Consider the following 26,390-nt stretch of genomic DNA (forward strand, 5'->3'; position numbering starts at 1 on the left):
CAGAGGGTCTTGTGCTGTGCTGCTGGCATTGCTCCCTGCTAAAATGGGAAGAGGCAGGGGTGTAGGGATGGAAATCTCTGTGTGGTTGTAACAACAGAAGCAGGGAAGATGAGGAATGGAAAAGTTCAGCATAAAGAAGCTGCTGCTTAGGGTATTGAGACTGACACAATAGATTTAACTGTTCATGATTTGCTTTGAGATGCCACACTGGACATTAAAAAGGCGTGAAGGAAATGGTGTCTCCATCTCTTCATGTGCCAACAAAATCAGGGCAGGTGCAGTAACTCTTATTTTTGCTTGCCATGAAGTATTTCTTGTGCTGCCATTCTTTGATGTAGTATTGTGATCTAATTGCAGACAGCTTTTCCAAGATGGCCAGTGATTAATTTCCCCCACAAGAATTACTTCTTACTGGTGTAAAGTCCTCCACTATCCTGAGGCTATCTAACAGCTATCTTGAGGCTAATTACATGACTTGAGAAGAACACAAGTCACTGTGATTCTGTTGTACCCTGTCCTCTTTTACTGTAGCTTGCCACATTCGTGTCGTTTGTAAAAGAAAGCTCAAGTTGCAAACAATTTAATGCCTTTTTCTGTCTTGATCTTTTTAAAAGGCTCTAAGAATTACTGCAAGTACCAACAGTGAACTGCAAGCTGTGCCAATACTGCATGGCAAAATCAGCAGTGTTGCTTTATTTATAACTAATTAGAGAACAAGTTTGTTTGGAAAGCTCCTGGAGTGACTTGACTCACCTAGGTCTTATCTTTACCTGGATAGCTGTGCTATGAAAGTTGTCTGGAAGTTGCAGTCCTTGTTTATTAATTGTTCACTTTGGGGATCATAACAGGTTAATTAGTACTAAGGGTGCAGGCTCCTGCCCCTGCCAGACTTTCTGGATTGTGAAGATTTTTCTCTTGAGGGGTTGTAAGAAAATCTTAGACTGAGATCAAAGAAACTATAGAGTCTTGAAGAGGAGCTGATTATAATTGAAAGGGCTTCATTCATATTCTTTAGAGGAGAAAAAAAATAAAAGCTCGTGAGGTCTTTTATGTCTCTCTGCTATTTTAGAATAAAATCATCTCCCTTAGACAAGTTTTGAGTGCTTAATCTTGGTATCATGATACCAGGAGGGCAAAACCCAGCCTGAAAGACAAGAGACAGTCTTATTTTTCATGAAGTGCAGGTGAAATGTGGTATCCTGTGCAGTGGGGGTTGAGTGTCATCACATTGTGCTGAATGCTTTTTCCCTTCTGTCTCTCTTTCACTCTCAGGCAGAAGGACTGCACTAGACCACATGAAGAAGCACGTGAAGTTTATTTTTCTGCAAGATGTCATTTGGAGGACCAAGTACACTTTTTCAGGCCACAGGAGATGAAAGACTAATCACATGATACCTTTGTTCTGCTGGAGTGCTGTTCTGTGCTGAGTCAATGTTGGTTTGTATTAAGGACAAATATTAATTGCTTCATGTCAGCATGTCGACTGTGACAAGTGCCCAGCCACCAGAGGAACCTAATTCTCCCCTCCTCGAAGAAAAACCAAAGGGAAAATCACTCTTTAATTTGGGTTCACTCTTTGCTAACAGGAGTGAGCAATTTGTCATTGCCAGGAGTGACAGTGTGCCAGAGGAGAACGTCCTGAAAATAACCATCACGGAGACAACGGTCATTGAATCAGACCTGGGCATCTGGAACTCTCATGCCCTCATCTACCTCACTTTGTGGTTTTTCTTCAGCTTTTGCACTCTTTTCCTTAACAAATACATTCTCTCACTACTGGAAGGAGAGCCCAGTATGCTAGGTAACCCTCCTTTCTTCTGTACTCTAATTCCAGTAAGAGATTTCAGAATGCCAGATCCTCCTGTAAAAAGCTGAGGGACAAAATAGTTCAACTGAAGTGAAAAAGACTCAGTTAGGAGATGTGGGGATAAATCTTGGGGCTGGGAACTCATGAGTTGTGATCTCAGCCTGTAAAGGGCTGACACTGCCCTTCCACTCACTGAAGCTGTATGGTATGAAGCTGTGCTTAAAGAGGAGCTGTAGCATGGTGTTTGAGAACTAAGAACTGGAGAGAAAAACGTAGTGGTTTGGGTTCTGTGTTGAAGAGAAATGTGGGAGCTTAACAGGATAAAATCTGGAGCCAGTTGTTGATAGTCTCCAGAGTTGGTAAGATTTCCTTGGTAGGGGTGCAAAAATTGCCTTTCTGTGATCTCTTTTATCCGGTTGGGCTGCTTATTTCTTTTTTTCGAGGGGGAACCAAAGGACACTTAAACTGTGAACCAGACTTCAAGGTGTTTGCCACCTTTGTTTTGTTCTGCTGCCTGGCTGGTAGATGTGGAAGTAACAAAACATAGACAATAGTTGCCAAGTTTCTTAGCTGCTCCAAGTACCACAATGAAGTTTGTCTTGTGTTGCTTGATTTGTCATGTTCCCATCATCTAATTGTAGGGGTCTTTTTTTTCCTCTCATCTTTCCTTTAGGTGCTGTTCAAATGCTTTCAACCACCTTCATTGGCTGTATAAAAATGTTTGTTCCATGCTGCTTGTACCAACACAAAACACGCATCTCTTACCCACCCAACTTCATCATGATAATGCTGTTTGTTGGATTAATGAGGTAAATGCTTCAATATCTTCTAGAGATCTCTCTGGTTGCTTTGTTGCACTCTTCTGAACAGAAGCTGTATTTTCATGGTGCTCTTCCTTTTTCATTCTTTGATGGGAAAGTGTTTGGAATATTCACCTTTCCCCCCTAAACAAAAAAAAAATTATCCTGTGATTTTTTTATTTGTAGTTCCTGTTGCTAAATGGTACATTCCTGTTTCCAGATGTCAATTGTGTTGGCTAGCTTGGCTTCAGAACACTTCTCTTTCCATTTACCTTCTTCCTGTTCTCTTTTGAGACTAATGTTTGTTTAATACACTAATATTTATCATGAGGTTGTTTTGTTCCCTCACCTTTTGCCCCCGTTTGCCTCAAAAGTGATGCAGGTTATTGACATTTATCTTCGAAACAGTAAGTAGTTGCTGTGTGTTGGGGTGTTTGGTCTTGGAGAGAGTAAGGATCTATGACTTGGTTTATTCTATCCTTTATCACTTCTACAGTGTAACAAGATTCAAATCAACTCAGACTAGCTTTATTGTAATAACTGTGCCACTTTATTTGGTATCATGGTTTAAAGTATAGTAAATATGTAGCTTGCCTAATTAAAGATGGGTAACAGCAAATGATAACATTTCTTTGGTCTATTACTACTTAAACCAGAATTTTACTAACTTTTTCAGCTGAGCCTATTGAAACACCCAGGTTAAAACACCCTCCTCTGAAGCTTGGCTGGAGTGCAGTAAATGTTTTCTGGAAGACCACTGTGCATCCATAGAAACTGCAGTTGCTCCAGGATGCTCTCACTTGTGCTAAATAACAATGTTTAAGCACATTCCACCTGCCAAGTGCTGTGGAGTGAAGGTGTGCAGCTGATCAGTTGCTGTAGTTCAGCCAAGCCACCACAATCTGATAACTTGATTGCCAGCTTCTGTCTTCTTAGTCACAGCAGCTCACATTTATAAACCTGGAGAAATTAGAATGCAACTCTCTTTTTTAGTGCTAGATATCTAAGAGTAGCTCTTAAAGCATTATTTTCTACTTCATTTCATGTGTTCCTTTATTACAGATTTGCAACAGTGGTCTTGGGTCTTGTCAGCTTGAAAAATGTGGCAGTTTCATTTGCAGAAACTGTGAAAAGCTCTGCTCCTATTTTTACTGTTATCATGTCTCGGATGATATTAGGAGAATACACTGGTAAGGACTCCACTCTGGAAATGGGATTTTGTTTCTCGCTTTTATGGTGCTGTCATTGGCCATGGATGAGGAGATTGCATTGAAAAATACTAAATGCACCTGGAGGAATCATTCTGTCTGAATGAAGAACCAGAGTGGATGTAAAGTTAAAAAGGATTTCTTGCAATTCAGCTGTGTAAGAGCTTTGTTCTTATGAAGTGATGTGGTGATAGCTGGGAGACCTTAGAGCTGCCTTCCAAAGCCTGAAGGGATCCTGCAGGAAGGCTGCAAAGGGACTTTTCATGAGGATGTCTAGAGACAGGACAAGGGGGAATGGTTTGAAGCTGAGGGAGAGCAGGCTTAGACTGGAGCTTAGGGAGTTGCTCTTCATTACGAGGGTGGTGAGACTCTGGAAAAGGTTGCCCAGGGAGGCTGTGGATGCCTCTTCCATGAAGGTGTTCAAGGCCAGGCTGGATGAGGCCTTGAGCAGCTGAATCTAGTTGAGAGGTGTCCCTGCTCATGGCAGGGAGGTTGTGGTAGATGATCTCTGAGGTCCCTTCCAACCTGAGCCATTCTGTGACTGAAGTTCAGTACCTTCCTTATAAAGACAGCTTGCTCTTCAGAACTTTAAATTCTTGAGCACCCTGATGTTGTCTGAGATCTCATTTTAGTGCCTCTCTTCTTTAAAATCCACTCAGTGAAGTTTCTCTTTTAGTTGAAACAAGTTAAGATGGACTTTAAACTTTTTAAAATACACATAATTGGATCTAATTAGACTTAAATGTTCCTTTTTTATTTGCAGGATTGCTGGTTAATCTGTCTCTCATTCCTGTCATGGGTGGGCTGGCTCTCTGTACAGCCACTGAACTCAGCTTCAACATTCTGGGTTTCTCAGCAGCTTTATCCACTAATATCATGGACTGGTAAGGGATGGTGATAGCTGCAGATGTGGAATAAAAGAAATTTATTTATTTAGTAGATGTAAGAAAATTGTTGCTTGTGGTTGATTTTGTTTACTACATTTCAGTGTTGGCATTTAAAAGTGATTTTAACAGAAGATGGTTTGTCTCTCATCTGCTCCCATTAATGAGATTAAAAATAGTCCAGCTCCATTAGTACAAAGTACTTGGACCAAACTCCCTTCTGCATGTTGTATAGAAAACATACCTGTATGTAAAGGAAACCTGTTTTTGTCATGGATTGATTGATTTGGCCTACATAAATACTGATCATTGGTGTCTGTCTTTTCCTTTCTTTCCAGTTTGCAAAATGTCTTCTCCAAGAAACTGCTCAGTGGAGACAAATACAGATTCTCGTGAGTATTGCAAATACTTTAGGTTTGATTAGCAGTGGAGTCTGGGCTGCAGAAACCATCTATTTGTGATTAGACTAGACTGGAGATTAGAAAGAAATTCTTGGCAGTGAGGGTGGTGAGATGCTGGAACTGGTTGCCCATGGAGATTGTGGATGCCCCCTCCATGAACCTGTTCAAGGTCAGGTTGGATGAGCCCCTGAGCAACCTGGGCTGGTGGGAGGTGTCCCTGCCCATGGCAGGGGAGATGGAACTGGATGATCTTTAAGATCCCTTCCAACCCAAACCATTGTGTGATTCAGTGAATCTATGAATTGTATTGCACCAAGATGTTTTTTTTTTTTTTTGTAATTCTCAGACTGTTCACAGCTTTAACCTACATCATTTAATCAGGAAAAGACAACTTCCTTATGCTCAGATCCTGTTGCAGTAGGTTGGAGTCTCATATTAGGCTAAAACTGAGCATTCCTTGAATGAGTCATCTTCTCACAGAAACAAGTCCTTGTTCTGCAATCATAAAACACCCCTTGACTTTATCAGGCATGCAGAAACAGGCTTCAGAACTTGTTTGATGTTTTAACTGTGAAATTGAGCTAGGAGTAAAATCTTGTGGTAAAACAGACCTACAGCTACATCTCTCTGACTTGCCATGAGGTAAAATGCTACTTTTGGTCTCCAAAACGTGTGCATTTCATCTTCACTGCATCCTGGCCAACACAAAAAGCAAAATTCCTTGTCTTGGCAAGAATTGGTTGTCCCCAGAGCTTGGCAGATGGCTTATTGCTGTTGGTATCTGTAAATACAATCATGATGCAGCTTTGGATTATTTTAACTGTTGTTTCTTCTCCTTTGTAGAGCCCCAGAGCTTCAGTTCTACACAAGTGCTGCTGCAGTGGTTATGCTTATTCCAGCCTGGATATTTTTCATGGTAATCTGAATTCACTGACAGATTTATTTGTTCTTTTTGACTCATGAGCACAATGTGCAGCTAAGGTTAATCTTAGTTTTTACTCTTTGTTCTTCCTTTTATTTTTTAATTCCTAATTAAAATACAATTAATATTATCTTTATGAGAGACTGGGAGGGATAAACAAGAGAAAATGTTCACAAGGTGCCAAGTGACCCCAGAAAAGCCTGAGTTTATCTGAGGACTTTTGAGATAAAAATCAGAATTTTGTCTAAGAGCATTTAAAGTCTTAAACAGTGTCTTGAAAACCAAATGTTAAATCTTTGACTTTTTGCTGATGATCAACTCTCTGAAAGCAGACTTGAGCTTTAAGTAAGTATAATCTGTGTCCTTCAAATTCTGCCATTTCATTGCCATGCATCAGTGCTCACAAAAGAAAATCAGGGGCAGGCTGAGCACACTGGAAAGTTCAGTCAGGAGAGAGCTGTATTCTAATACTCTTTGAGGGGGGGAGGTTTGTTTTGTATGCTGTAGGTTTTGTTTTGCTGAGGTTTAAATGTCAAAGTGTTACCTGCTTATAGTAATTACTTGAGTGGAAAATCTCTTGCAGAATTGCTTTATAAACAAAACTCTTCAAGTCCTCTTTTGTTGCTGTTTAGGATGTGCCTGTGATTGGGAAAAGTGGGAGAAGCTTCAGCTACAACCAAGATGTTGTCATACTTCTGGTAATAGATGGAGTCTTGTTCCACCTACAAAGTGTTACAGCCTATGCCTTGATGGGAAAAATTTCTCCTGTGACTTTCAGGTAAAGCTGTATTTCATGTCAAGAGCATCCTTCTCTCTCCCTCCAGGTCTCTCCATCAAAGCCTGGTTGTGTGGGGGACAAGAGAAAGTTTTCTTTGGCCTGAATTTTTCTATTCCTTTCCAGTGTTGCTAGTACTGTGAAGCATGCCCTGTCCATCTGGCTAAGTATTATTGTGTTTGGCAACAAAATCACAAGCCTCTCAGCCATTGGGACTGTCCTGGTGACAATTGGAGTTCTACTCTATAACAAGGCAAAGCAGCATCAGCAAGAGACTATCCACAGCCTGGCAGCTGCAGCCCCACAGGCTGCACAAAGCACAGCAGAAGATACTGAGCCACTCATTTCCAAGGATTTGGAACCCTATGATTAATTTGGCAGTTTACTCTTCCAACCTGGTGGAACTCAAATGAACTCCTCCCAAAAGTGGTTGTTTCTTTGACTGTTGATGCCAGTTTGGTTCCCTTGGAGTTCATGGCAGGTCAAGCTTGGGACTTGCAGCAGACAGGAAAAAAAAAAAGGGAAGAACCCAGTAAGCTTTGACTGAGACACTGATACAGCAACAGAGGACCTAGTGCTGTGTAACATGGTAAATGTGGGGTTTGGGGTCTTTCCCTGACTGCAGTGAACTGCATTAGAGACAGAACTCTGATGTCTTGTGGAAAAATGATTCCTTCTCCCTTTCCCATCAAAATAATGTGAAAACATGGACCTTCCACTGTATCCTGCTTGCTTGCAGTGGAAGGAAACTGGTGCAGAACTGAAATCTAGAGTTGTCTGTGCATCATCCACGTGTGTGTTGCAGAGCTGGAAGAAGGAACCTTCTCCCAACAAATGACTTCATTCTGGTTAATATCTCATTGAAGCAAGCTATGGAAATGAGTCTATACCCCAAAAGCAGTGCTGAGCAGCTATTGCTGGCTACAAAACTGGGAACAAAAAGAGATATTTTCCTGCTAAAATTTAAGGTGGAACTACTGCATCCTGATTGAGCATTAGTATTGCCATGCAGGTACACACATTGCCATGCATATACATGCACTGTATAAGTGGAATGAGTTAAGTGTTTGCAGTTGCTTAGAGGTTAAAAACACTGAAAAAAATTGGTGATAAAGGAAGGATCTCTTACTTCTATGAAACCATTGAAATGTTTTAATTTATTGCATTTTATCCTATTTTTCTATGAGGAGGAAATCAACTGTTTTGGTATTATTTTCAAGAGGGCAACAAAATCTTGCCTTGTAGAAACTCAGGGTTATAATTCTAACCTGTGTGCAAAGGATTTCTGTTTTATGTGAAGAATCTTGGAGGTATCTGTGACAAAGATGGCAGAGAGGTCACTAAAGGGAGGAGTATTAACCATAAACTGAGGTTATTCTTTATTTCTGCTGCGCCTAAGACTCTTAAGAAGTTTTCTTTTTTTAAGAAATTTTTTTTGTGGTAGATCAAAGCTTAAAAGTTAACTTAAAAAGTATTCTTAAGTGTTAGGAATTAGTGTTGGCAAAATGCAGCGTGGAGCTACAAAAAAAAAAAACAAACACAAACATTCAAATTGATTTGTTTTGTTAAGAAAATGAACAATTCAAATGAGCCAATCTTTAATAATTACCATTCTTCTGATATGGCATTAGAAGCAAGGATAAAAGTGGTCTTTATGGTAAAAATAATTTCTAATAGGATAATAAGACGTTGCCAGTGGAGTTTCTGCAGAAGCTGAGCTCATGTTTCATTTCCACATGTGAGGTAATCCCTTTAGATTTAGTGAACTGTTCTGCAGAGAGGAAAACTCTCTTCAAGAGGGTCTCTGAAGCAGCCTGATTCCTGTTTGAATAGTCTGTGCTTGTTTTGCCTCACTTCAGGTTACATTCCTGTACATGACTGGTTGCCTGGGGCCTATCCTCTGAAGGATTTGAGTGGGAGGGAAGCATCAGGATTATTTCATCATTGTATATGTGATGTCTGTGTGGTTTTGTTCCTTTGGACTCTTAGCACTTTTGCAAAAGCTGTGGACTATGATGAGGAGCTGTGGGTGTTTTGGGTTGGTTTGTGGTTATGCTTTCAAAAATCTCAGTGCATTTAGCAGAAGCAAAGGCTGGTTTGCATTGTGTTTCTGCTCCTTCTGGAAGACAGAAATGTTAATGGCTTTCTGGCTGCCCAGCTCTGTTCCTGTGTAAGCCCTTTCATCATCAGCTGAATAAGCTCAGTTTTAAAAGCTACCAGGCTTTTTGCCTTTCCTAGTGCTGGAAAACGTTTTGTGAAGCAAACAGGTGGGGGGAATTTGGAACTTGTAATTTCTAACAGGTCTAAAGCCATTAGTGGCTGGTTTAGCCCCACCTGTTCTGTGGCAGCAAGATAATGCTGCTTTACTGGGGGTTGTTTTCACAGTGTTGACCTTCTGTACTTTTCTATGCCCTGTTCTTGGCCTTTGTTTTTAATAGATTAAACAAACCAACCTCTTCACTGTCCACTTTTTAAGACCTTTTCTTCTTCCAGCCATACTAGTACCTCTCCTTTTGCTGTTGCTGCTGTTGGCAGGGAACAAAATTGTCCTTGTTTACCCAAGAATTCATTGCAGTGTTATACCCCAGCTCTCTGCCTGCTTTTTCCTTCTGCCCAATTTCTTCTGGAAATTAGCCTTTTCAACACTTTTGTGCTTTCTTTCACTGGCATTTCTCAGCACCACACCCTGATAGTCATGCACTGATCAGGACAAGCTCTGTGAGCCAGAGCTATGTGGATTATTTGGTTTATGTTTGTCAAGTATGTTCTCATACAACAGCCTCTTGTGTTTAATGTGAATTCCTGAAATAACACAAACCCTTCGGAAGAGCAGATTGCAAATGTCAGGGGTGACGTGCAGCACTTGACATCTTTCTCAAACAGCATTTCACAGCTAAAATAGTTGGAAAGGAGAGAGCTGCACATAGTGATTTAATGATCTTTTCCTCTCCTGTGTTGTGTTGTAACCTGTAGTCAAGTTAAATAACCACTTTGTGTTAAGTTCTCTCTGCAGTCTCAACTACTTTCCCTTTTTAGGGACTTTAATGTAAATTCGCCTTCATAGTGTATTCTGTTGCCACTGTGACTTGTTTAAATCATGCTTTATTCAACTGAATAATAAAGTTCGACTTTTTTTAATATGTAAGGATAGTCCTAACGAATGATCTGTGTGGTGCCAGTTTCTCGTTTGTTTGTCGTGGGTTGTGTTATTTATTACTGCACGGGCAGAGCTCGGCCATTAATTAACTAATTTATTAGCTATTTGATTGCCTTCCAGCCTGGCGCAGAGAGCTCCAGCCCTGGGAGCTCCGGCTGTGCCTTAAATGGCGGCGCCGGCAAGCGCAGCGTGCGTCAGACGTCATCAGCCTGTACCGCAGGGCGGAAGTGACGCTGCTGTCCCGCGCTGCTTGTCCCAGGCTCCGGTAGTGGCGGCGGTGAGTGGGCCCGGCTCCCGCGGGGGGCGACAGGGCAGCTCGTCGGGGCCGGCAGGCGCTTCGGTGTCAGCCCGCCCGCGGCGCGGGACTGAACACGAGAGGGGCCGGGGGGAGATGGGGACCTTTGGTGAAACCGCTCCCTGAGTCGAAAACGGGTGGTGGGGCCGGGCCGGGTGTGGGCCGCAAGGCTGGCAGTCCCGCCTCGCGCACCCATGGGCGCTGGCTCCGGCCAACCTCCCGACCGGGAGTGTGTTTGTGGGTGAGGGTGGGTTGCCTCTGTCCGGTGGGAATGAGCGGCGGCGGGATAGAGGGCCGTGGTGGTGCCTTCTGAGAGCAGCGGTTCTCGGCACCGAGGTTGTGCGTAACGGACTGTGTTGTACAGGTGCCTCTGCCTCTTCCGCAGATCTTGTGCATAGGCGGTGTTTGCATTTCACTTGAGCAGGTCACTAAGTTCGTAGCAAAGACTCTGTGCTTGTCGGTTTCAAATGGCCTTTCCTGGTTCAGCGTTAAGTAAGGACTTACTTGACTTTACCTGAGGATGATCCATTGAGCGTTCATATGTGAAAAGCCAGTGTGAAATAGACATAGGTATGCTGGACTCTGTGGTTTCATGAATGTTGTGTTCTTTTGCAGACCCTTTTTTTTTTTTTTTTTAAACTCAAATGGGTGATGAAAAGGATTCTTGGAAAGTGAAAACTTTAGATGAAATTCTTCAGGAAAAAAAACGAAGGAAGGAGCAAGAAGAGAAGGCAGAGATAAAGCGTATGAAAAATGTAAGCTACTCTTTAGTACACAAACATTTCTGATGAAATCTGAGGAGCTCCACTGCTGATATAATTTCCTGATGAGAACAAGGCTTCTTGCCCTGTTGCTGGAACTCCTCTGTGCTCTTAGGCATGTTTTGTGTGCGAGCTCTAATTCTAATGTTTGATAAAATTAGATGCTTTGCTAAGATCCCATTGGCCTTACCTCCTGTGCTATGCTTTCATTCCTAGTTATTGGTTAGACAAGGGAGAGGAATTGATGTGAAAGTTGAAGTTCCAGTAACAAGCTTTGAAAGATTTTACAGAAAAAAGGAATTAAGTAATAGTTCTTGAATACCTTTTATATATAACTGTGTAGAAAATAACAGTCATTTGGAACGAACTCCACGAGAGTTAATGCAATTCTGGTTAGTTTTATCTAATTACACTGAATTTGCAGTTCAGGTATAATTGCAACTAAACTGCATTTGGTTGCTTACAGCTGTGTAATTTCTGCTTTATGAGTTAGCGTGCTTTATCAGTGTGACCAGTTTGAGAGAGGAATATAAAATTTGATACCTTTTTGTTTTCCCCCTCCATTTTGTGACCTAACATTTAATTGCATTTTGGTTTTGCCCTTCCTTGTGTTCCTGTCACAGTCAGATGATAGGGATTCAAAGCGGGATTCCCTTGAAGAAGGGGAGCTGAGAGACCATCGCATGGAAATCACCATCAGAAATTCACCTTACAGGAGAGAAGATTCTATGGAAGACAGGTAGGAATAAGAGAAAAAGCTGAAGAAGAAATTAACTTTTAGAAGTACTGAGAATAGGGTTTAAAAATAGCTAACAGGGAAAAATTTAACTTTTCAAATTGGAGAAAAGAGGAAATAACTCTCAGTCTGTTTGACATTACCTGTAACATCCTGGAGTTTATTAATTTTTTAGATTTCATTTATATCTTTGTATTTTAGAGGAGAAGAAGATGATTCCTTGGCTATAAAACCACCACAGCAAATGTCACGGAAGGAAAAAACCCATCATAGAAAAGATGAGAAGAGGAAAGAGAAACGCAGGCATCGTAGTCATTCAGCAGAAGGTTGTTACTGCTACACTTGGATAATGTTTCTGGTAGCTTCCCAAGGTGAAGCCAAACAGGCAGCTGTGTAGAAAGTAGATAATGAAGAAAAGCTGTCAGGTGGCTAAGACACAGGAATTGAAACTTCTGTTATCTCTTTGGTTATGTTTAATTCCCTTAAGGGTATAGATATGTTTGAGAGGTCACTGACCACCAGACATGGAGTCTGCTGTGTGAGAGTAGTGGGATGAGCTATGATCTTTGTACCTGACTGTAAAGGCAAAAAATATCCTTTCTAGAAACATTCTTGTTATATCCTATTGCTAACAGCCTTTTTCTGGTTTTAATTGAACTATTTGTGCAGGATCCTATCATCTTTTAGTTTTCCAACACCCTTTCAGAGCAGGACTTTTTCCATTAAGAAAATAACAGAGAAGATGAAAATAGGTTACCATGAGTTTTCATCCTTTCTAGTTTTGCTTCTTAAAAATAGGACCTCTAAATATTTTGAAGAGTAACACTCCAAAATTAATTTCTGTTTGTTTAGGGAAACATGCCAGAGTGAAAGAGAAAGAACGGGAACATGAGCGTAGGAAGAGACATAGAGAAGAGCAGGATAAAGCCCGACGAGAATGGGAAAGACAGAAACGGAGAGAGATGGCAAGGGAGCATTCCAGGAGGGAGAGGTACATCTATCCCTCCCTCCCCTGTGACAAACCAGCAGAGATGAACAGCTTCCTCCTCTAAAGCTATCTCTGATCTTTCACCCTTCTGAAATCACAAATAATTCAGAGCAAAAACTTGAGGTCTGCTGCCAGTGCTGCATTCATGTGTGTTGTGTGATCAAAATGTGCTTTTGACTTTAATCACCTTTGTAAGTGGCTTCATGACTCCAGGTATTTCTAGGTGAATTCATTGCCAGTTTTTTACTACAACGGGGAATAAAAAAAAGCATGAACTAGATTTACATAGTATCAGAGGATTTATTAACTGACCTTGCTGAATTTCTGCTTAAATCCAAGTGCAGAAGCTTGTCTGTTTTGGAGCTCCTGGGCTTTGCCTTTGAAATCCCTCTTTTAAAGGAGCAGCTGAAAAGCTGCATCTGCTCTTGACTGGTGTGCAGCCATCACAATGGCCTTGTAATTTGTTCTCCTTTACTTCACAAGCTGAATTTGTAGTGAGCTGTCACATAACCAAAGATGATTCTTTTCTAGAGATCGTCTGGAGCAGCTGGAGCGAGAACGGGAGAGGAAAATCCGAGAGCAGCAGAAAGAGCAAAGGGAGCAGAAAGAACGAGAGAGGAGAGCTGAGGAGAGGCGTAAGGAGCGGGAAGCCAGGAGAGAAGGTAACTGTCTGCAGGAGTGGTGGTTGGGCTCGCTGCCTGCTGGCTCAGTGAAGGTGTAGAAAGCTTTTGTTGCTTAGGTCAGTGCCAGAATTAAAACAAATTAAACCAGGGGGAGCTTCTTCATGGCAGGGAAATGAGTTCCACATGGGGCAATCAATTGATGTCAAGTGCCTTAAATATTCAAGGCTGTTGAGTAGTCACTCAGTCTTGCTTTGCTTCTCTTTTTCCATCTGGTTTCCTGTAGAACTGAGGTTTATGTCATTGGCACTATCTGTGCCTGTGTATCTGTCATGGTCCCGGCTGCTGCTGAAACTTCTGAAGTCTAACTCCATTTAATAGAGACTGAAGTCTCAAAATAAAGTGTTTTAAGGGTTTGGGGAAATAATTTGTAAAGGGAGGGGTACTGATTGGGAAAACTCCAACCATGAAAAAGGCTCTAGAGGGAGTCAGGAAGATCTGATAACTGAGCTATTTCCATTAACTGCTTGTGTCGGTGTGAGCTGAAATTCCCCCCCCACCGACAATAACCAGGCTAGCCCAGTCTGGAAGCAAATGAAAAGCTGTATTTACAAGCAGATGAAATGCAATGAATATGTACAAATATACAAAATTCACAACATTTACAAATATATACAATCAACAGAAAAACACAACCGATCTCCCTTTGCTTCCCCCCAAGGGGACCCTCCCAAAGGGGCCTTCCTCTCCCAGGAGCTTCCCCCCCAGACCCCCCTGGACAGAGAAGCAGAGTTAGTTAAGCAGAAAGTTGTTAACTTAGCTGCCAAGGTCAGTGTGTGTTATCTTCAGCCAGAAGAGAAAAAGAAAACAGCAGCCAGACAGCCCAGCAACTGCCCCCACTGCAGAACGCAGAATGTGCAGAGTGCCTACTTTGTTTTGGGTAATAGTTCTTAAACATTTCTATCTATCCAATGGAAGTGTTTAGAACAATCAGTATTTTGCTTTCTTACACCCAATAGTGACTTATTTACATTCTTTCACTTTCTCTGTTCTGAACTTTGCAAGGAAAAATTAAAAAGACAGTTTCAAACCATCACACTGCTACACATGAACCTCACTTTTATAGCATGTCAGGTACCTGCAGGCTAGTTCAGGTCACTTTGGGTTAAAGGATCTCTGTCCCAGCTTTCAGAGGTAAAAATCAGAGCCTGTTCCTGTGCTCAAGTGACGAAGGTGTTCAAGAGTAGCAGAAGCCACATTTACTGCTGCTCTTTTTAGTTCAGCTCACTCTAAACAACTTCCTTTTTGTGCTTGGTATTTACACTGATTCTGCTCAATCTCTCTAGCTTTTAATTTTAGTTATTTTTATTCCTCTAACTGTTCTGTCAACTCCTTCTAAACCTTAGTGGGTTTTGTTCTTTTATGTATCTTCCTGGTCTGTCCAATTCTCTCTCTCTGGCATGAACTGCCTCAGCTTCAGAGTGCTTACTGTGCAGCGTAAGGGCATCTTGCTTCTCTTTCCAAGTCTGGCAGCTGCTTTCTCTAAGCAGTACAAACCCCTATTTTATTGTGCATGAGGTAAAGTCCTTTGCTCGCCTAGATACAGCTAGGTTCCACTTCTGCTCCTCCCCATTCCCCTTGAGCTTGGAAGGGAAAATGCAAAGCAGGTGGTGGTGGCAGCCAGGAGTGCTGAGGGCAGGGAGATGTAACGATTTTTCCGGTTTTGTTTTCACTAGTTTCTGCTCACCATAGAACAGTGAGGGAAGAATATGGAGACAAAGTAAAAATGAGACCCTGGAGTCGCAGCCCATTACGACAGCAGAGAGACAAGCTTGAGCAAGCAGATAGCAGGAAACCAGGTAGCATTTGCCACTTCATCATCGTGTCTTTGGGGGCTAGGAGGAGCTCTTCTGGGGTAGTGTTTCATTATCCCTGGGACTCTGTTGAAGGTGTTGTCCACTGCAGCCATGGTGGCACAACTGGAGCGTTCATGGCTGTGCACGTGTGGTGTCCCTGCTCACTGCAGGAGGCTTGGACAGGGTGACCTCTCAGGGTCCCTTCCAACCTGATACAATCTGTGAATCTGTGTACTGTTCTGTACAGCAGTGCTGGGTTTGCAGGTGACTCTGCAAGTGACAAACTGAAACTTTCTGTAGTTGGAGTAGCAATTCAAACAGTTTCACAGTGAGTCACTTCATTCACTCAGTGATAAAAGCAGCAGCTGACTGAATTTGTAACATTTTGTAGTTTAAATGCCTTGCAGGTAAAAAAGGGATTGTTTGCACTAGCTCCAGTTGTTGTTAGGAACTGAACTACCTTAAAGTTACCTGGCAGGGATCAATACAGTTTTAAGCACCACTGATGCTGTCATCTTGGAGAATAAAATAAATCTTGAAGGCAGTATTCTGGTTAGATGGTGAATTATGTTTTCTAAGCCAGAAAATGGCCCTTCCCATGCCTAGAAGGTCCTGACTGTGAGTAGAGGACTTGCACAACTGTCATAAAAGTCTCTTTGGTTAAAGAGCAGCAGCTCTGTGTCTGCCTTGTGAAGGTGTGTAACTTTCAAGTGAGCTGATTGCAGAGTGGGACCAGCTGAAATCCCAAGTGGAGGCAGGCAGTAAATCCTTGGAAGGATCCATCAACACTTACTCCCACCTGTTGGTTCCTGGTGGTTCAGAGGGGCTACATTAGAGTAGTAAGTGCTGCGTGCACAAGTTGGTGAAGCTGTGTTGTGGAGGTACTTGTTACCCTGTCACTTAACTCCTGATTTTTTTTTTTTTGTTTGTTAGAGAAGTTTAGGCAATAGATCAGCTTTGAAAACCAAAAGGTCAGTATTCCACATTTTTGGCTGTTGACCCTGCACAACTCCAGTCCAGAAAACCTGTTGCATCTTTTGAGCAGAGGCTGAATTTATGTTTTCTTTAGTGCTCAATCTCCTGTGCAAAAATGTTCAGCACCAATTTAATGGCCAGAGAAAGTAAAGCATTACCTGGGTATTCAGAGTGTCCTGTAAGTAGAAGTGAAATGCAGTCATCACCCTGTTCTTAATCTTTGTGGTCTCAATAGTAAAAGAAGAGAAACCAGAAGAGAGAGATCCTCTTTCAGACTTGCAAGACATCAGTGACAGCGAGAGAAAAACCAGCTCAGCAGAGTCCTCATCAGGTGACCAAGCACAGCTCTGCAGCTGTCATTGATTGTGCAGCTCTCTGCTGAGGGAACACTGCTGTTAGAGCCTATACCTACTTTGGTATCTGATTCTTCCTGAGCAGAATCTGGATCAGGCTCAGAAGAAGAAGAGGAAGAGTCCAGCAGTGAAGGCTCTGAGGAAGAGGGAGAGGAAGAGGAGGAGGAGGAGGAGGAGGAAGAGACAGGAAGCAATTCTGAGGAAGTGTCTGAGCAGTCAGCTGGTGAGTGACAGGAGGCAGGCCTGAGTATAGTGTGTTGGGATTCTTTTTCTTCCTCTTTCTGTGTTTCATTTGAATGTTTTCCTTTTCTCTTAGTCTAGGATAGGCTGAGACCTCACAGGTCAAGATTACTAAAGAGAAAAATAATAAAAACCCAAGTCGTATTCTATCCTTGTGTATAGAGGTAATACCAATCACCTGTCTGAGCAAGCTGAGTAGAATACTCAAAGCCATCTTGGTCTTTCTCAGTGGTGTAAGGCTGACAGTTGTAAAAATTAAACCTAACAAATACCTTACAATACAAATAGTAATTGGGGGTGGTGGTGAGACACAAATGTCTGGCATTTTTTAATTACTGTCACTTGCAAATTTCAGGTAACTTTTGAGTTTATACCAGCACAAGTAATGAAAAAAGGTTTAGTAAAAGCCTTTTACCAACACCTAGTAAAAAAACCTTACTACTTGTTAATTAGCAAAGAAAAGGCACAAAAGCAGGCTCTGGTGGCTGGGTGTTCCTCTTTAAAATCAATTACATAAGAAAATACCAATAAGTTTTGTGACTTAATTTATTCACCTGCCCCCTTCCCCACATTGCCAGATAATTGTGTGCTGTGTTGGAAGCTGCAAGGTGCAGTTCTGAATTAGGGGAAGCCTTTGCTTTCCAAGTGAAAGAGAAGGATGAGGTCACTAAGTAGGTGGTGAAGAAGGCCTAGTGAGTTAGAAAAGCATTTGAGCAGTGATCTGCCTTACAAGGAGCTGCAGCAGTGCTGAGGTTACTCACTTGAACTTGATTCTGTTTTGCAGAGGAGGTGAGCGAAGAAGAAATGAGCGAAGAGGAGGAACGGGAGAATGGAAACCACATCCCAGTTGGTACAATGCAAATACTGAATATTTAATGGAACCTCTGGCTGAGCTTTTGCAGCCAAATCCAGCTATTTCTGCAAATATTTAAAATCTTGCTGTAGTTTTGCCATGGTTCTAAAGCATCACATACTTGTCACTGTGGGGCCTTTCTCATATCAGAAAGAAATTCACTGAAATCTGTTCCAAGGTCCATGCTTAGAAGAAGTCAGATCCTAGTCTACTGAGCTTTCTTCCTTCTTCATTTTGGGCATCTTACCATCAGAACAAGTTCCTCTGGGTCAGTTTTCTCTTTCACTCTGTTAGTGTAGAGATGTCTTTTCCTGACATGCTGGAAATTGTATGTCCAGGACTGCAAACAAGTTACGAAAGCATCACCTCTGCTAAGAGGAGAAATTTGTCTTACCTTTGGTCTTTATTGTTAAATTAACAGAAGTTGAACTCCTAGGGCAGTGAAACACAGAGGTTATTTTGTCTAAATCTGAACTTAATTGTTCCAGTTGGCTCCCTCTTTCCACCACTGATTCTGACTTTTAAAGTTACAGAGTCGAGGTTTGACCGAGATTCAGCAGGAAGCGAAGTGGAAGAGGAGGAGGTAGAGGAGGATACTCCTCACTCCAATGCCATGACAGAAGGAGACTATATCCCTGACTCACCAGCTTCCTCCCCCATTGAGCTGAAACAGGAGCTGCCCAAGTACCTCCCTGCACTTCAGGTAGAGCATCACTTAAAGCCTTCTTGGGAATATCACAGGCAGATGGATTTCCCTAGCTGCTTTCACACGTTTTTGTGCAGGAGATAGTTTCCCCTTGCTGACCAGACATCACCAAATACAGATCTCTGGGGGAAATACTCCTGGGTTTTTTTGATAAGGTGAAAATATGCATGGAGCAAAACTCCCTCTCTGTCTTTTAGATAGAGGTAAGAATACTCTGAGATCTTGGTATTGCTGTATGAGAATAGATACTTGGGAGAGATCTGTTCATCTGAAGTGAGACTGTGATGGGTGATTATTCTGTTTGCAGCCAGCAGCAGAGCTTCAGTCTAGAGTGCTGAGTTGCCACCTTTGCCATTTTGGCAGAAATTTCAGGTTGTTCTATGCAAAAATGAGTGAGTGAAGACTTAATGAAATAATTCTGTTCATCTACTAAAACACAGGGCCTTCTCAGGATTCCTTTAGGGATCCAAGTGAAAATAACTCCCAGAGACACCATTCTGCTGTGGTGTTGCCATCTTGGTGAAATCTCTTGGTACATTTTTACAATTCCTGGGATTTTGCTGAAGTTTATTTTATGTTATCTTAAAAACACCACCAAACCAAACCCTGGAGAGGGGTAAAGGTCGGCTTTGTGTTTGCTTTTTCAGGGCTGTCGCAGTGTGGAGGAGTTTCAGTGTTTGAACAGGATTGAAGAAGGAACATATGGTGTAGTGTACAGGGCAAAGGACAAGAAGACTGGTCAGTAGAAATGGTCTCCAGTGGTTACCTTCATTCCATTTAGGGCTGCTGCTGACAGTTCTGCATTCTCCCTTTGATGAACAAAACCTGTCCCAAATACTTCATGTAGAAGAATCACTGCTGTTGAATAGGATGTGGACTTTGACATAAGGGCTTCACTTTCAGCTCTTTGAGTTCAGAAGCCATCTCTGTGTTGGCCATGATGGTGTGGAAGAGTTAATACAGTTTCAGTTTCTGGTTCAGAAGGCAGCCAGTTGTTTCTGGCTTGCGATCTGCTGTAGAGAGTTGCCAGGGTGGAAGCTTTCAGAATGTGATGCGACTGGTGAGGGAGTCCATAAAGGCAGGGGCTGTATGCTGCACTATACAGAAAGAAATGTCACTCTCTCTGTTTTCTTCTTCTCAAAAGCCACTTCTTGTGTATGCAAGTGGATTTCTATTTTGAAAACTCCATCTCTTTGCTTATCTCTCTACAACTCCCTGAAAGGAGGTTGGAGTGAGGTGGGGGTTGGCCTCTCCTCCCACATGAGACAGAATGAGAGGAAACAGCCTCAAGTGCCAGGGGAGGTTTAAATTCACATTAGGAACAATTTCTTTGCTGAAGGAGTGGTTAAGCTCTGGAGCAGGCTGCCCAGGGAAGTGTTAAAAAATGTGCAGATGTGGTGCTGAGGGACATTGTTTAGTGGTGACTTGGGTTAACAGTTGGACTCAAGGATCATGGAGATATTTCCCAACCTTCATGATTCTGTGATCTGCTTTGTAGTGCCAGGTGTCTGGAAAAAAATAATTGCATTTGCCATGAGTGGTACAAGACCATCAAGCCATTGATGTGTTCTCAGCTAAGTCTGTTTTCTTTGCAGATGAAATCGTGGCTCTGAAGCGACTGAAAATGGAAAAGGAAAAGGAAGGCTTTCCCATCACTTCTCTGAGAGAAATAAATACAATTCTGAAAGCACAACATCTAAATATTGTCACTGTCAGAGTAAGGCCACAATCCTCTGGTTTTAAAAGTATTTTTGTCCTTGAAATATTGCCTCTGGGCTGGTAAAAAGCCTTGTAGCAATGTTAGCATTGGGAGCAGAGCTTGGTTTTGTAAACAGCTGGGCACTGCCTATAAGCTATACAGAATTTACTTGTTTCTACCTAGTATGCTTTGGGGTTTCTTTTTCATAGAAAAAGACATTTTCTGTGGATTTTAACCAGTTTCTCACTTTGGCAGTGAATGTCCAGAATTCCTTTTTGCATGCTTTTTAAATGCAATGTGCTCATTTTGATTTGTTTGCTTCTGTGTTTCAGGAAATTGTGGTAGGCAGCAATATGGATAAGATCTATATAGTCATGAACTACGTGGAACACGATCTCAAGAGTCTGATGGAAACAATGAAGCAACCATTCCTGCCAGGTACTGACTGCTGCACTCTCATGGCATTCTTAAAACAGGAAAAGTGCCCAACACAACCCTCAGTGTCTTTGAGCTCTGCTGACATCAGAGAACCCGCTCTATACAGTGATGTGTGCTGCCTTGGAATGGCCCAAGAGTGTTCCTTGGAAAGCTTTTGTCTTTTTTCTGTTCAGGTGGATTTTACTGATCAGGTTAAGGGAGGAGTGCAGGCTTGGAGTGCTGGGACTGTGGTGATGCTTGGCTGGTGAATCCAGTTTGCAGGCTTAGGGTGAAGTGGAGGTTCAGATGTGGAATTGAGGGAGTTTCCCCTCTGCTAAACTGGAGAAGAACACTGGCTTTTGTTTCTGAGCATTATTTGGATGCATTCTAGCTATCCCAATGAATTTTTGCTCTGCTAGCAGCTCTCTGGGTGTAACTCTTGCCCTGTGACAGATGTTTATGGTGCAGTTTGTGCTGCACTTTAACCTCGACATCCCTTTCCTCCCTCCCTCCTGTCCCTTTCCCCGTTCTCCAAACAACTCAAAAATTCAAGCTAGATTTGATTCTTGAATGCATTTGGCTGCTTTTTGCTCATTTCAGGTGAAGTGAAGACCTTGATGATCCAGTTACTGCGAGGAGTCAAACATCTGCATGACAATTGGATCCTGCACCGGGACCTGAAAACTTCCAACCTGCTGCTCAGTCACTCAGGCATTTTAAAGGTAAGGATTACATCAGAGCTCCCACACCTGGGGAAAAGCTTGTCCTGCAGAATGACACTGCACCATGGCTGTGCCAAGAGCTGGATAGGATGGGTTTGCATTCATCACACCAGGAGCTGTGCTGTGTGAAATGTACAGTTGTGAAGGAGTGAGCTTCACCTATAAAGAGAGTGCCTTGGAAAGAGACTTGGGTATATTGATGGATGAGAAGCTCCCCGTGAGCCAGCAGTGCCTCAGGCAGCCCAGAAGGTGGCTGTGTGCTGGGCTGCATCCAGAGGAGTGTGGCCAGCAGGGCAAGAGGGAGGGGATTCTGCTCCTTTACTCTGCTCACTGAGCCCCCACCTTGTAATTCTGCATCCTGTTCTGGTGTCCCCAGCATAAGAAGGGCACAGAGCTGTTGTGAGTCCAGAGAAGGGCCATGCAGCAGCCACCCCCTGGTGGCACACAGACTGGCACTGATAGTGACCCTGTGGTCAGTGTTTGGAATCTTGCTGATACCAGTTTCCATTTAGGTTGGAGACTTTGGCCTGGCCCGAGAGTATGGCTCCCCACTGAAGCCCTACACACCAGTGGTTGTGACACTTTGGTACAGGGCTCCAGAGCTGCTCCTTGGAGCTAAGGTATGTTTCTCTTTGTTCCTGCTAGAGGATTGGCTCCTCAAGCTTAGTTTCATAATTTGTGAACAAAGCATGAGCATGCTTGATTCTTTAGATTGGCAGGGGTTGGAAGGGACCTCTGGAGAAACCATCCTCTGATTCTGTGATTTAGAAGTGGGAATTCTGACTCCTCAGTATTATTTTTTCCTAGTAACACAGGTAAAAAGGTTCCCTCTTCCACAGGCAGAAGGTGGGAGGGTGAGAGATGAGGTTTTCTCCTTTAGCATGCTGCTGGACTCAGCATGCATCAGTGCAAACCATCACTGTCACCTTGCAGCTTGGGTATCGGAATGGCTGTGTGTGTGCTGTTCAGAATCCCTAAAAACACAAACCTCAAATCCCCAAACCAAAAAAAGAACACCACCTCCACCTCCCCAACCAGCTCAGCAAAGCTGTTACTGATTTTATAAGCTGTCATATATTCCTCTTTTCAGGAATACTCAACAGCAATCGACATGTGGTCAGTGGGGTGCATATTTGGAGAGCTGTTAACACAGAAACCACTGTTTCCTGGGAAGTCAGAAATTGACCAGATCAACAAAGTTTTTAAGGTAAGGATTTTAAAAACACCCCTGGATTCTGACTGACTGGATTTAGACATGGATTAAACAGATTTTTGGGCATGGGATATTTATTTTGAGGCTCTGGCCAGCCTGATCTAGTGTGAGATGTCCCTGCCCATGGCAGGGGGGTTGGAACTGGATGATCCTTGTGGTCCCTTCCAACCCTGACTGATTCTATGAGGGCATTGCAGTAGGAAGAAGTTGCCAGTGCTTGTTGCTCTTTGAGATTAAGCTCATTGCTCTGGCTCTTGTTTTACAATAGTTGTAGTAGGCTAAGAGCATGATTTGTCTTGCCTCTCTTCTGTGAATGCTTACCAACTCGAGCTACATAATGACTAAGTAGAAGGGTTGTACTCTAGAATTAAGGAGATAATCTTAATTTACAGGATCTGGGGACTCCAAGTGAAAAAATCTGGCCTGGTTACAACGAGCTGCCAGCAGTGAAGAAGATGACCTTCACAGAATACCCCTACAACAATCTGCGCAAGAGATTTGGAGCTCTCCTCTCTGATCAGGGCTTTGATCTGATGAACAAGTAAGTGCTGCCTGCTTGGGAAATGTCTGCACACAGGGCCGTGGTGGAAAAGGTCTTTGTAGTGAAGCTCTGCTGGTGTTTCAGTGTACTTAACCTCATCAAAACATGCTGATGCATTTGAAGCTTCTGTGACGTGCCTCATGGCAGCTGTATTTAGTGTAGCATGCTCTTAACACCTGCTTTTAATCCTCAGTCCAAGATTGTTCTTGCCCACACATCCTAGAACAGAAAAACGTTTTAGTAGCAGTTTTAGCTCGTTGATGTCATGTTTAATGATGTGGTAAGTCAGCTGTTGTGGGGTTATGTGATGGATCTTGTTAAAACCATTAAATCACAGTTGTTAAAAGAGGGGAACAAAGCAGCCTGGGCCAGGGATCATGTTAAAAAGCAGTCCTGGGGGTTTCCCAGTAGTATCATTTACTTAACTTACTCTGCTTAGGGCAGGACTTTGTCTCCATCACAATACTGTGGCATTCCTGTGGGTCTGGATCTTGGGGAAACACTCAGCACATGTACAGCTCTTCACTGTGTCAGTGTTTGCCTGGTCAGGGCCAAACCTTGTTTGGGAGGATGAATTGTTCAGGAAAGCATCTTCCTGTCTTGTGAAATCAGCCACAAGGCTGTGCAGTTAACTTACATCATCTGACATCATTGTGTGGTGAATCTGTATCATCTCAGTTGTCTTCTCTAAAAAGCAAAGCAGCATTGCAAAATATTTTAGTTTGACCCATCCTGGATCCCTTTTGAGCAGCATCTGAATACCCACAGGGGCTGAGGTGTGGAAGCAGAGCCCTGCAAAAGTTATTTCTGATTGTAGTTCCAGCTGCTGTTTCATTCCTTACAGGTTCATGGAGGAAGCATGTTAAGGTGAACTGTCAGATCAACTGCATGGCAGCAGAGCCAGCAATGGAATTCTTTCTTACACCTCCTCCCCTTCTTGCTTTTCCTTTGGAAAGATTTGTCATTTGGGGGATGAAATGTTTCTTCTTTCTGCCCCTCTCTCACTCCCCTATTTCCTTGTCTTCCTCTACTCAATACCTATTTCCTTGTCTTCCTCTACTCAATACCTATTTCCTTGTCTTCCTCTACTCAATACCTATTTCCTTGTCTTCCTCCACTCTTCCCAGCTTTTTGACATACTACCCAGCCAGAAGGATCACTGCTGAGGATGGTTTGAAGCATGAATATTTCCGAGAGACTCCCCTGCCCATTGACCCCTCCATGTTTCCCACCTGGCCAGCAAAGAGTGAACAGCAAAGGGTGAAGCGTGGCACCAGCCCCAGGCCCCCCGAGGGAGGCCTTGGATACAGCCAGTTGGTAAGGGGCTGACTGACAGAGTTCTCATCTCCTTGGACACAGCCTGGAAAAGCTCTTGTGGGCTGTGCTTTGGGGTGTGGGATGCTCACCTCTGTCTGCTTGGCAAGGACACTACACAGCCCAGCACCCCTCTGGCTTTTCAGAGAGCAGGTCCAGTTACTGCTGTGCTCACAGAATCCTCATTTCAGTCCATCTGAGGAAGAAATTTGGCCTGGTTTTATCACAGGGCAGAAGAGGTTTGCTTTTGAAGGGTGCATTGGTTTGCACTCCCAGCAAACATTTCCCATCAAAACATTTATTTCTCATCTCCTATTTAGATTTTGTGGTGGTGTTTACATTTCTGTGTGGGAGAGGGAACTGCATCTGCCCAGACACTGCTAAATGAACTCTGGTGGCTTTTCAACAGGGTGATGATGATCTGAAGGACACAGGTTTTCATCTGACCACCACCAACCAAGGAGCATCTGCTGCAGGACCTGGTTTCAGCCTCAAGTTTTAAACTCAGCATGAAAGAGAGGAAGAAAAGAAAACCCCAAACTGTTCACGTGAGTGGATTTCTGAGTGCCCCACTTCTGTTCCTCACATCAGGGGCACTTGGTGTTCTTCACAGGGGAAAATGTCAGATGTCATCAGATGCAAAGGCTCTTGCTGGGTGTGGAGTTTAACTGCTGCATTCCATTAGAGGACTGGAATTAACCTGAAAAGCCAAGGATCATTACAGAATTCACAGGAAAACTTGAAGTACAATCCTGGAATAGTTTGTTTGAATTTTAGGGGGTTTTTTATTGATTTTTTTTTTTTGGTGGTTGTTGTTGATTTTTGTGTTGTCCTCTTTTTTTTTTTTTTTTTTCCCCCTTGTAAATTTGTAGAATTAAAATACGTTTTTAATTGTTTTAAGTGTGAAGGATTTCTTTTCTTCACATGCAGCAAACTCAGATGTTGGTGGCATTTAGTCTTTTAGAGTGGTAACTTTATTCCTTCTGCTGCCACTGTTACAACAGTGTCAGTCTGGGCAGAAACTTTTTTTTTTTTTCTCCTTTGTTTTAAGTGAATTGTATGTGGCTGAAGACAAGGTAAAAAAATCATCACAGTGCTGAGGTTTCTTTTCCTGTTGTGTGCCTTGGAGAGAGCAAGGCTGGGTTGGGTTCAAGACTGAGAAGGTTTTTTGGGTGCACTGCTGAGCTGCTCGCTGTTGTACCCATGGACTGCCACTGGCACTGGTGCAAGAGGAGTGCTCCATTGTTTTATAAATCAAGAAAGATTTGAGATGGGGACTTAAAACTTTATTTTCTATAGAAAATTCTTTGGACTATGCCCTTTTCCCAGTAAAAAAAGAGCTTAGCTGTACTGCTTATATAATGCTGAATTCCAGTCCTTTCTCCTAAGATGAAAGAGCAGAGGAATCATGTTGGGATACCACATCCTTTGGATTCTCTGCTCTTTCTTTTCTGGGAGGAGGAAGATTTGGGAAATAACTTGGGGTGTTCATGCTCTCAGAACTGGGCACCAGCCCAGGAAAAGGATTAACTGAAATGATAAACATTCCATCAGTTTCAGTACATCTGAGGAGCTTTTCTGGGTAAAGAGCTTGGAGCTGGAATTTGGATGTGGTAAATTTTGAAACCAGTAGTTGGGGGTTGGGTTTTTTTGTTGTTGTTCTGTGGAGGAATGCAGAACTCTGTGTGTTCTCTTGGCCTGATTGATTGCTTGGTGTTGAAGGAGACACAGTTCTGTTGTCAGGCTGTTAACTGACTTCTCTTTTAGCAAGGTTCCTCCTAGGTGGAGATCAGGAACTACTGGCAAGCAGGGGTCTGCAATATCCCCCTTGTACAGGAAGGAGCCATGATGCCAGGGCCTGTGCTAAGCTCTAGAGGGTCAGAGCTTGACTCTGTTTTTCATTCCAAGCTGTGCATGGTGCCCTCTGGGATGTGCTTTCCTTCCAATGGCCATGCTCTGACAAAAAGATTGTTTGGGTTAGTTTTAGTAAAGCAAAGAAAGTCTAAATGCTGGATTGCAATGGAAATTTCCTGTGGTTGGACAGCTGTGTACTTTGTTTCTGTTGCTGCTGTAGAAGGGAAGGATCAGCTATCCCTGAGTAGTGCCAACAGTGTTTGGTTAATGCAGCTTAGCTTTTCTTGCCTCTG

At 42.9% G+C, this 26,390-nt stretch overlaps 2 protein-coding genes across 9 annotated transcripts; both read left to right on the forward strand.

Moving 5' to 3' along the window:
- Window positions 1-1,476: 1,476 nt before the first annotated feature.
- On the forward strand, window positions 1,477-7,170 carry SLC35E2B (solute carrier family 35 member E2B). Its single transcript, XM_054395055.1, has 8 exons — window positions 1,477-1,801; window positions 2,481-2,616; window positions 3,670-3,797; window positions 4,579-4,699; window positions 5,038-5,091; window positions 5,944-6,016; window positions 6,655-6,800; window positions 6,924-7,170. The coding sequence occupies exons 1-8, from the start codon at window positions 1,477-1,479 to the stop codon at window positions 7,168-7,170; spliced, it is 1,230 nt and encodes a 409-aa protein (XP_054251030.1).
- Window positions 7,171-10,893: 3,723 nt separating this feature from the next.
- On the forward strand, window positions 10,894-25,043 carry LOC128977480 (cyclin-dependent kinase 11B). Of its 8 annotated transcripts, none has more exons than XM_054395027.1 (20): window positions 10,894-11,004; window positions 11,634-11,749; window positions 11,948-12,075; window positions 12,599-12,737; window positions 13,266-13,396; window positions 15,091-15,213; window positions 15,926-15,964; window positions 16,421-16,516; window positions 16,621-16,761; window positions 17,563-17,628; window positions 18,159-18,334; window positions 18,985-19,075; window positions 19,933-20,054; window positions 20,369-20,474; window positions 21,054-21,175; window positions 21,688-21,795; window positions 22,266-22,382; window positions 22,781-22,929; window positions 24,057-24,246; window positions 24,653-25,043. In XM_054395027.1, exons 1-20 carry the CDS (start codon window positions 10,894-10,896, stop codon window positions 24,743-24,745), a joined length of 2,364 nt encoding a protein of 787 aa, XP_054251002.1. In that variant the 3' UTR covers window positions 24,746-25,043. The 8 variants fall into 8 exon arrangements, with proteins under 8 accessions (XP_054251002.1, XP_054251004.1, XP_054251001.1 ...); XM_054395029.1 differs by having other exon boundaries at window positions 11,948-12,045; XM_054395026.1 differs by lacking the exon at window positions 15,926-15,964.
- Window positions 25,044-26,390: the final 1,347 nt, after the last annotated feature.

This window comes from Indicator indicator, chromosome 32 (genome assembly GCF_027791375.1).
Source record: "Indicator indicator isolate 239-I01 chromosome 32, UM_Iind_1.1, whole genome shotgun sequence".
Classification (NCBI taxonomy): Eukaryota; Metazoa; Chordata; class Aves; order Piciformes; family Indicatoridae; genus Indicator; species Indicator indicator.

Coding starts and splice junctions, on each gene's coding strand:
- SLC35E2B (XM_054395055.1), top strand. CDS start 1,477: ATGTCGACTGTGACAAGTGCCCAGCCACCAGAGGAACCTAATTCTCCC. Junction 3,798..4,578: donor GATATTAGGAGAATACACTG/GTAAGGACTCCA, acceptor TTTTATTTGCAG/GATTGCTGGTTAATCTGTCT. Junction 6,801..6,923: donor ATTTCTCCTGTGACTTTCAG/GTAAAGCTGTAT, acceptor ATTCCTTTCCAG/TGTTGCTAGTACTGTGAAGC.
- LOC128977480 (XM_054395027.1), top strand. CDS start 10,894: ATGGGTGATGAAAAGGATTCTTGGAAAGTGAAAACTTTAGATGAAATT. Junction 11,750..11,947: donor GAAGATTCTATGGAAGACAG/GTAGGAATAAGA, acceptor TTTGTATTTTAG/AGGAGAAGAAGATGATTCCT. Junction 20,055..20,368: donor TAAATATTGTCACTGTCAGA/GTAAGGCCACAA, acceptor TCTGTGTTTCAG/GAAATTGTGGTAGGCAGCAA.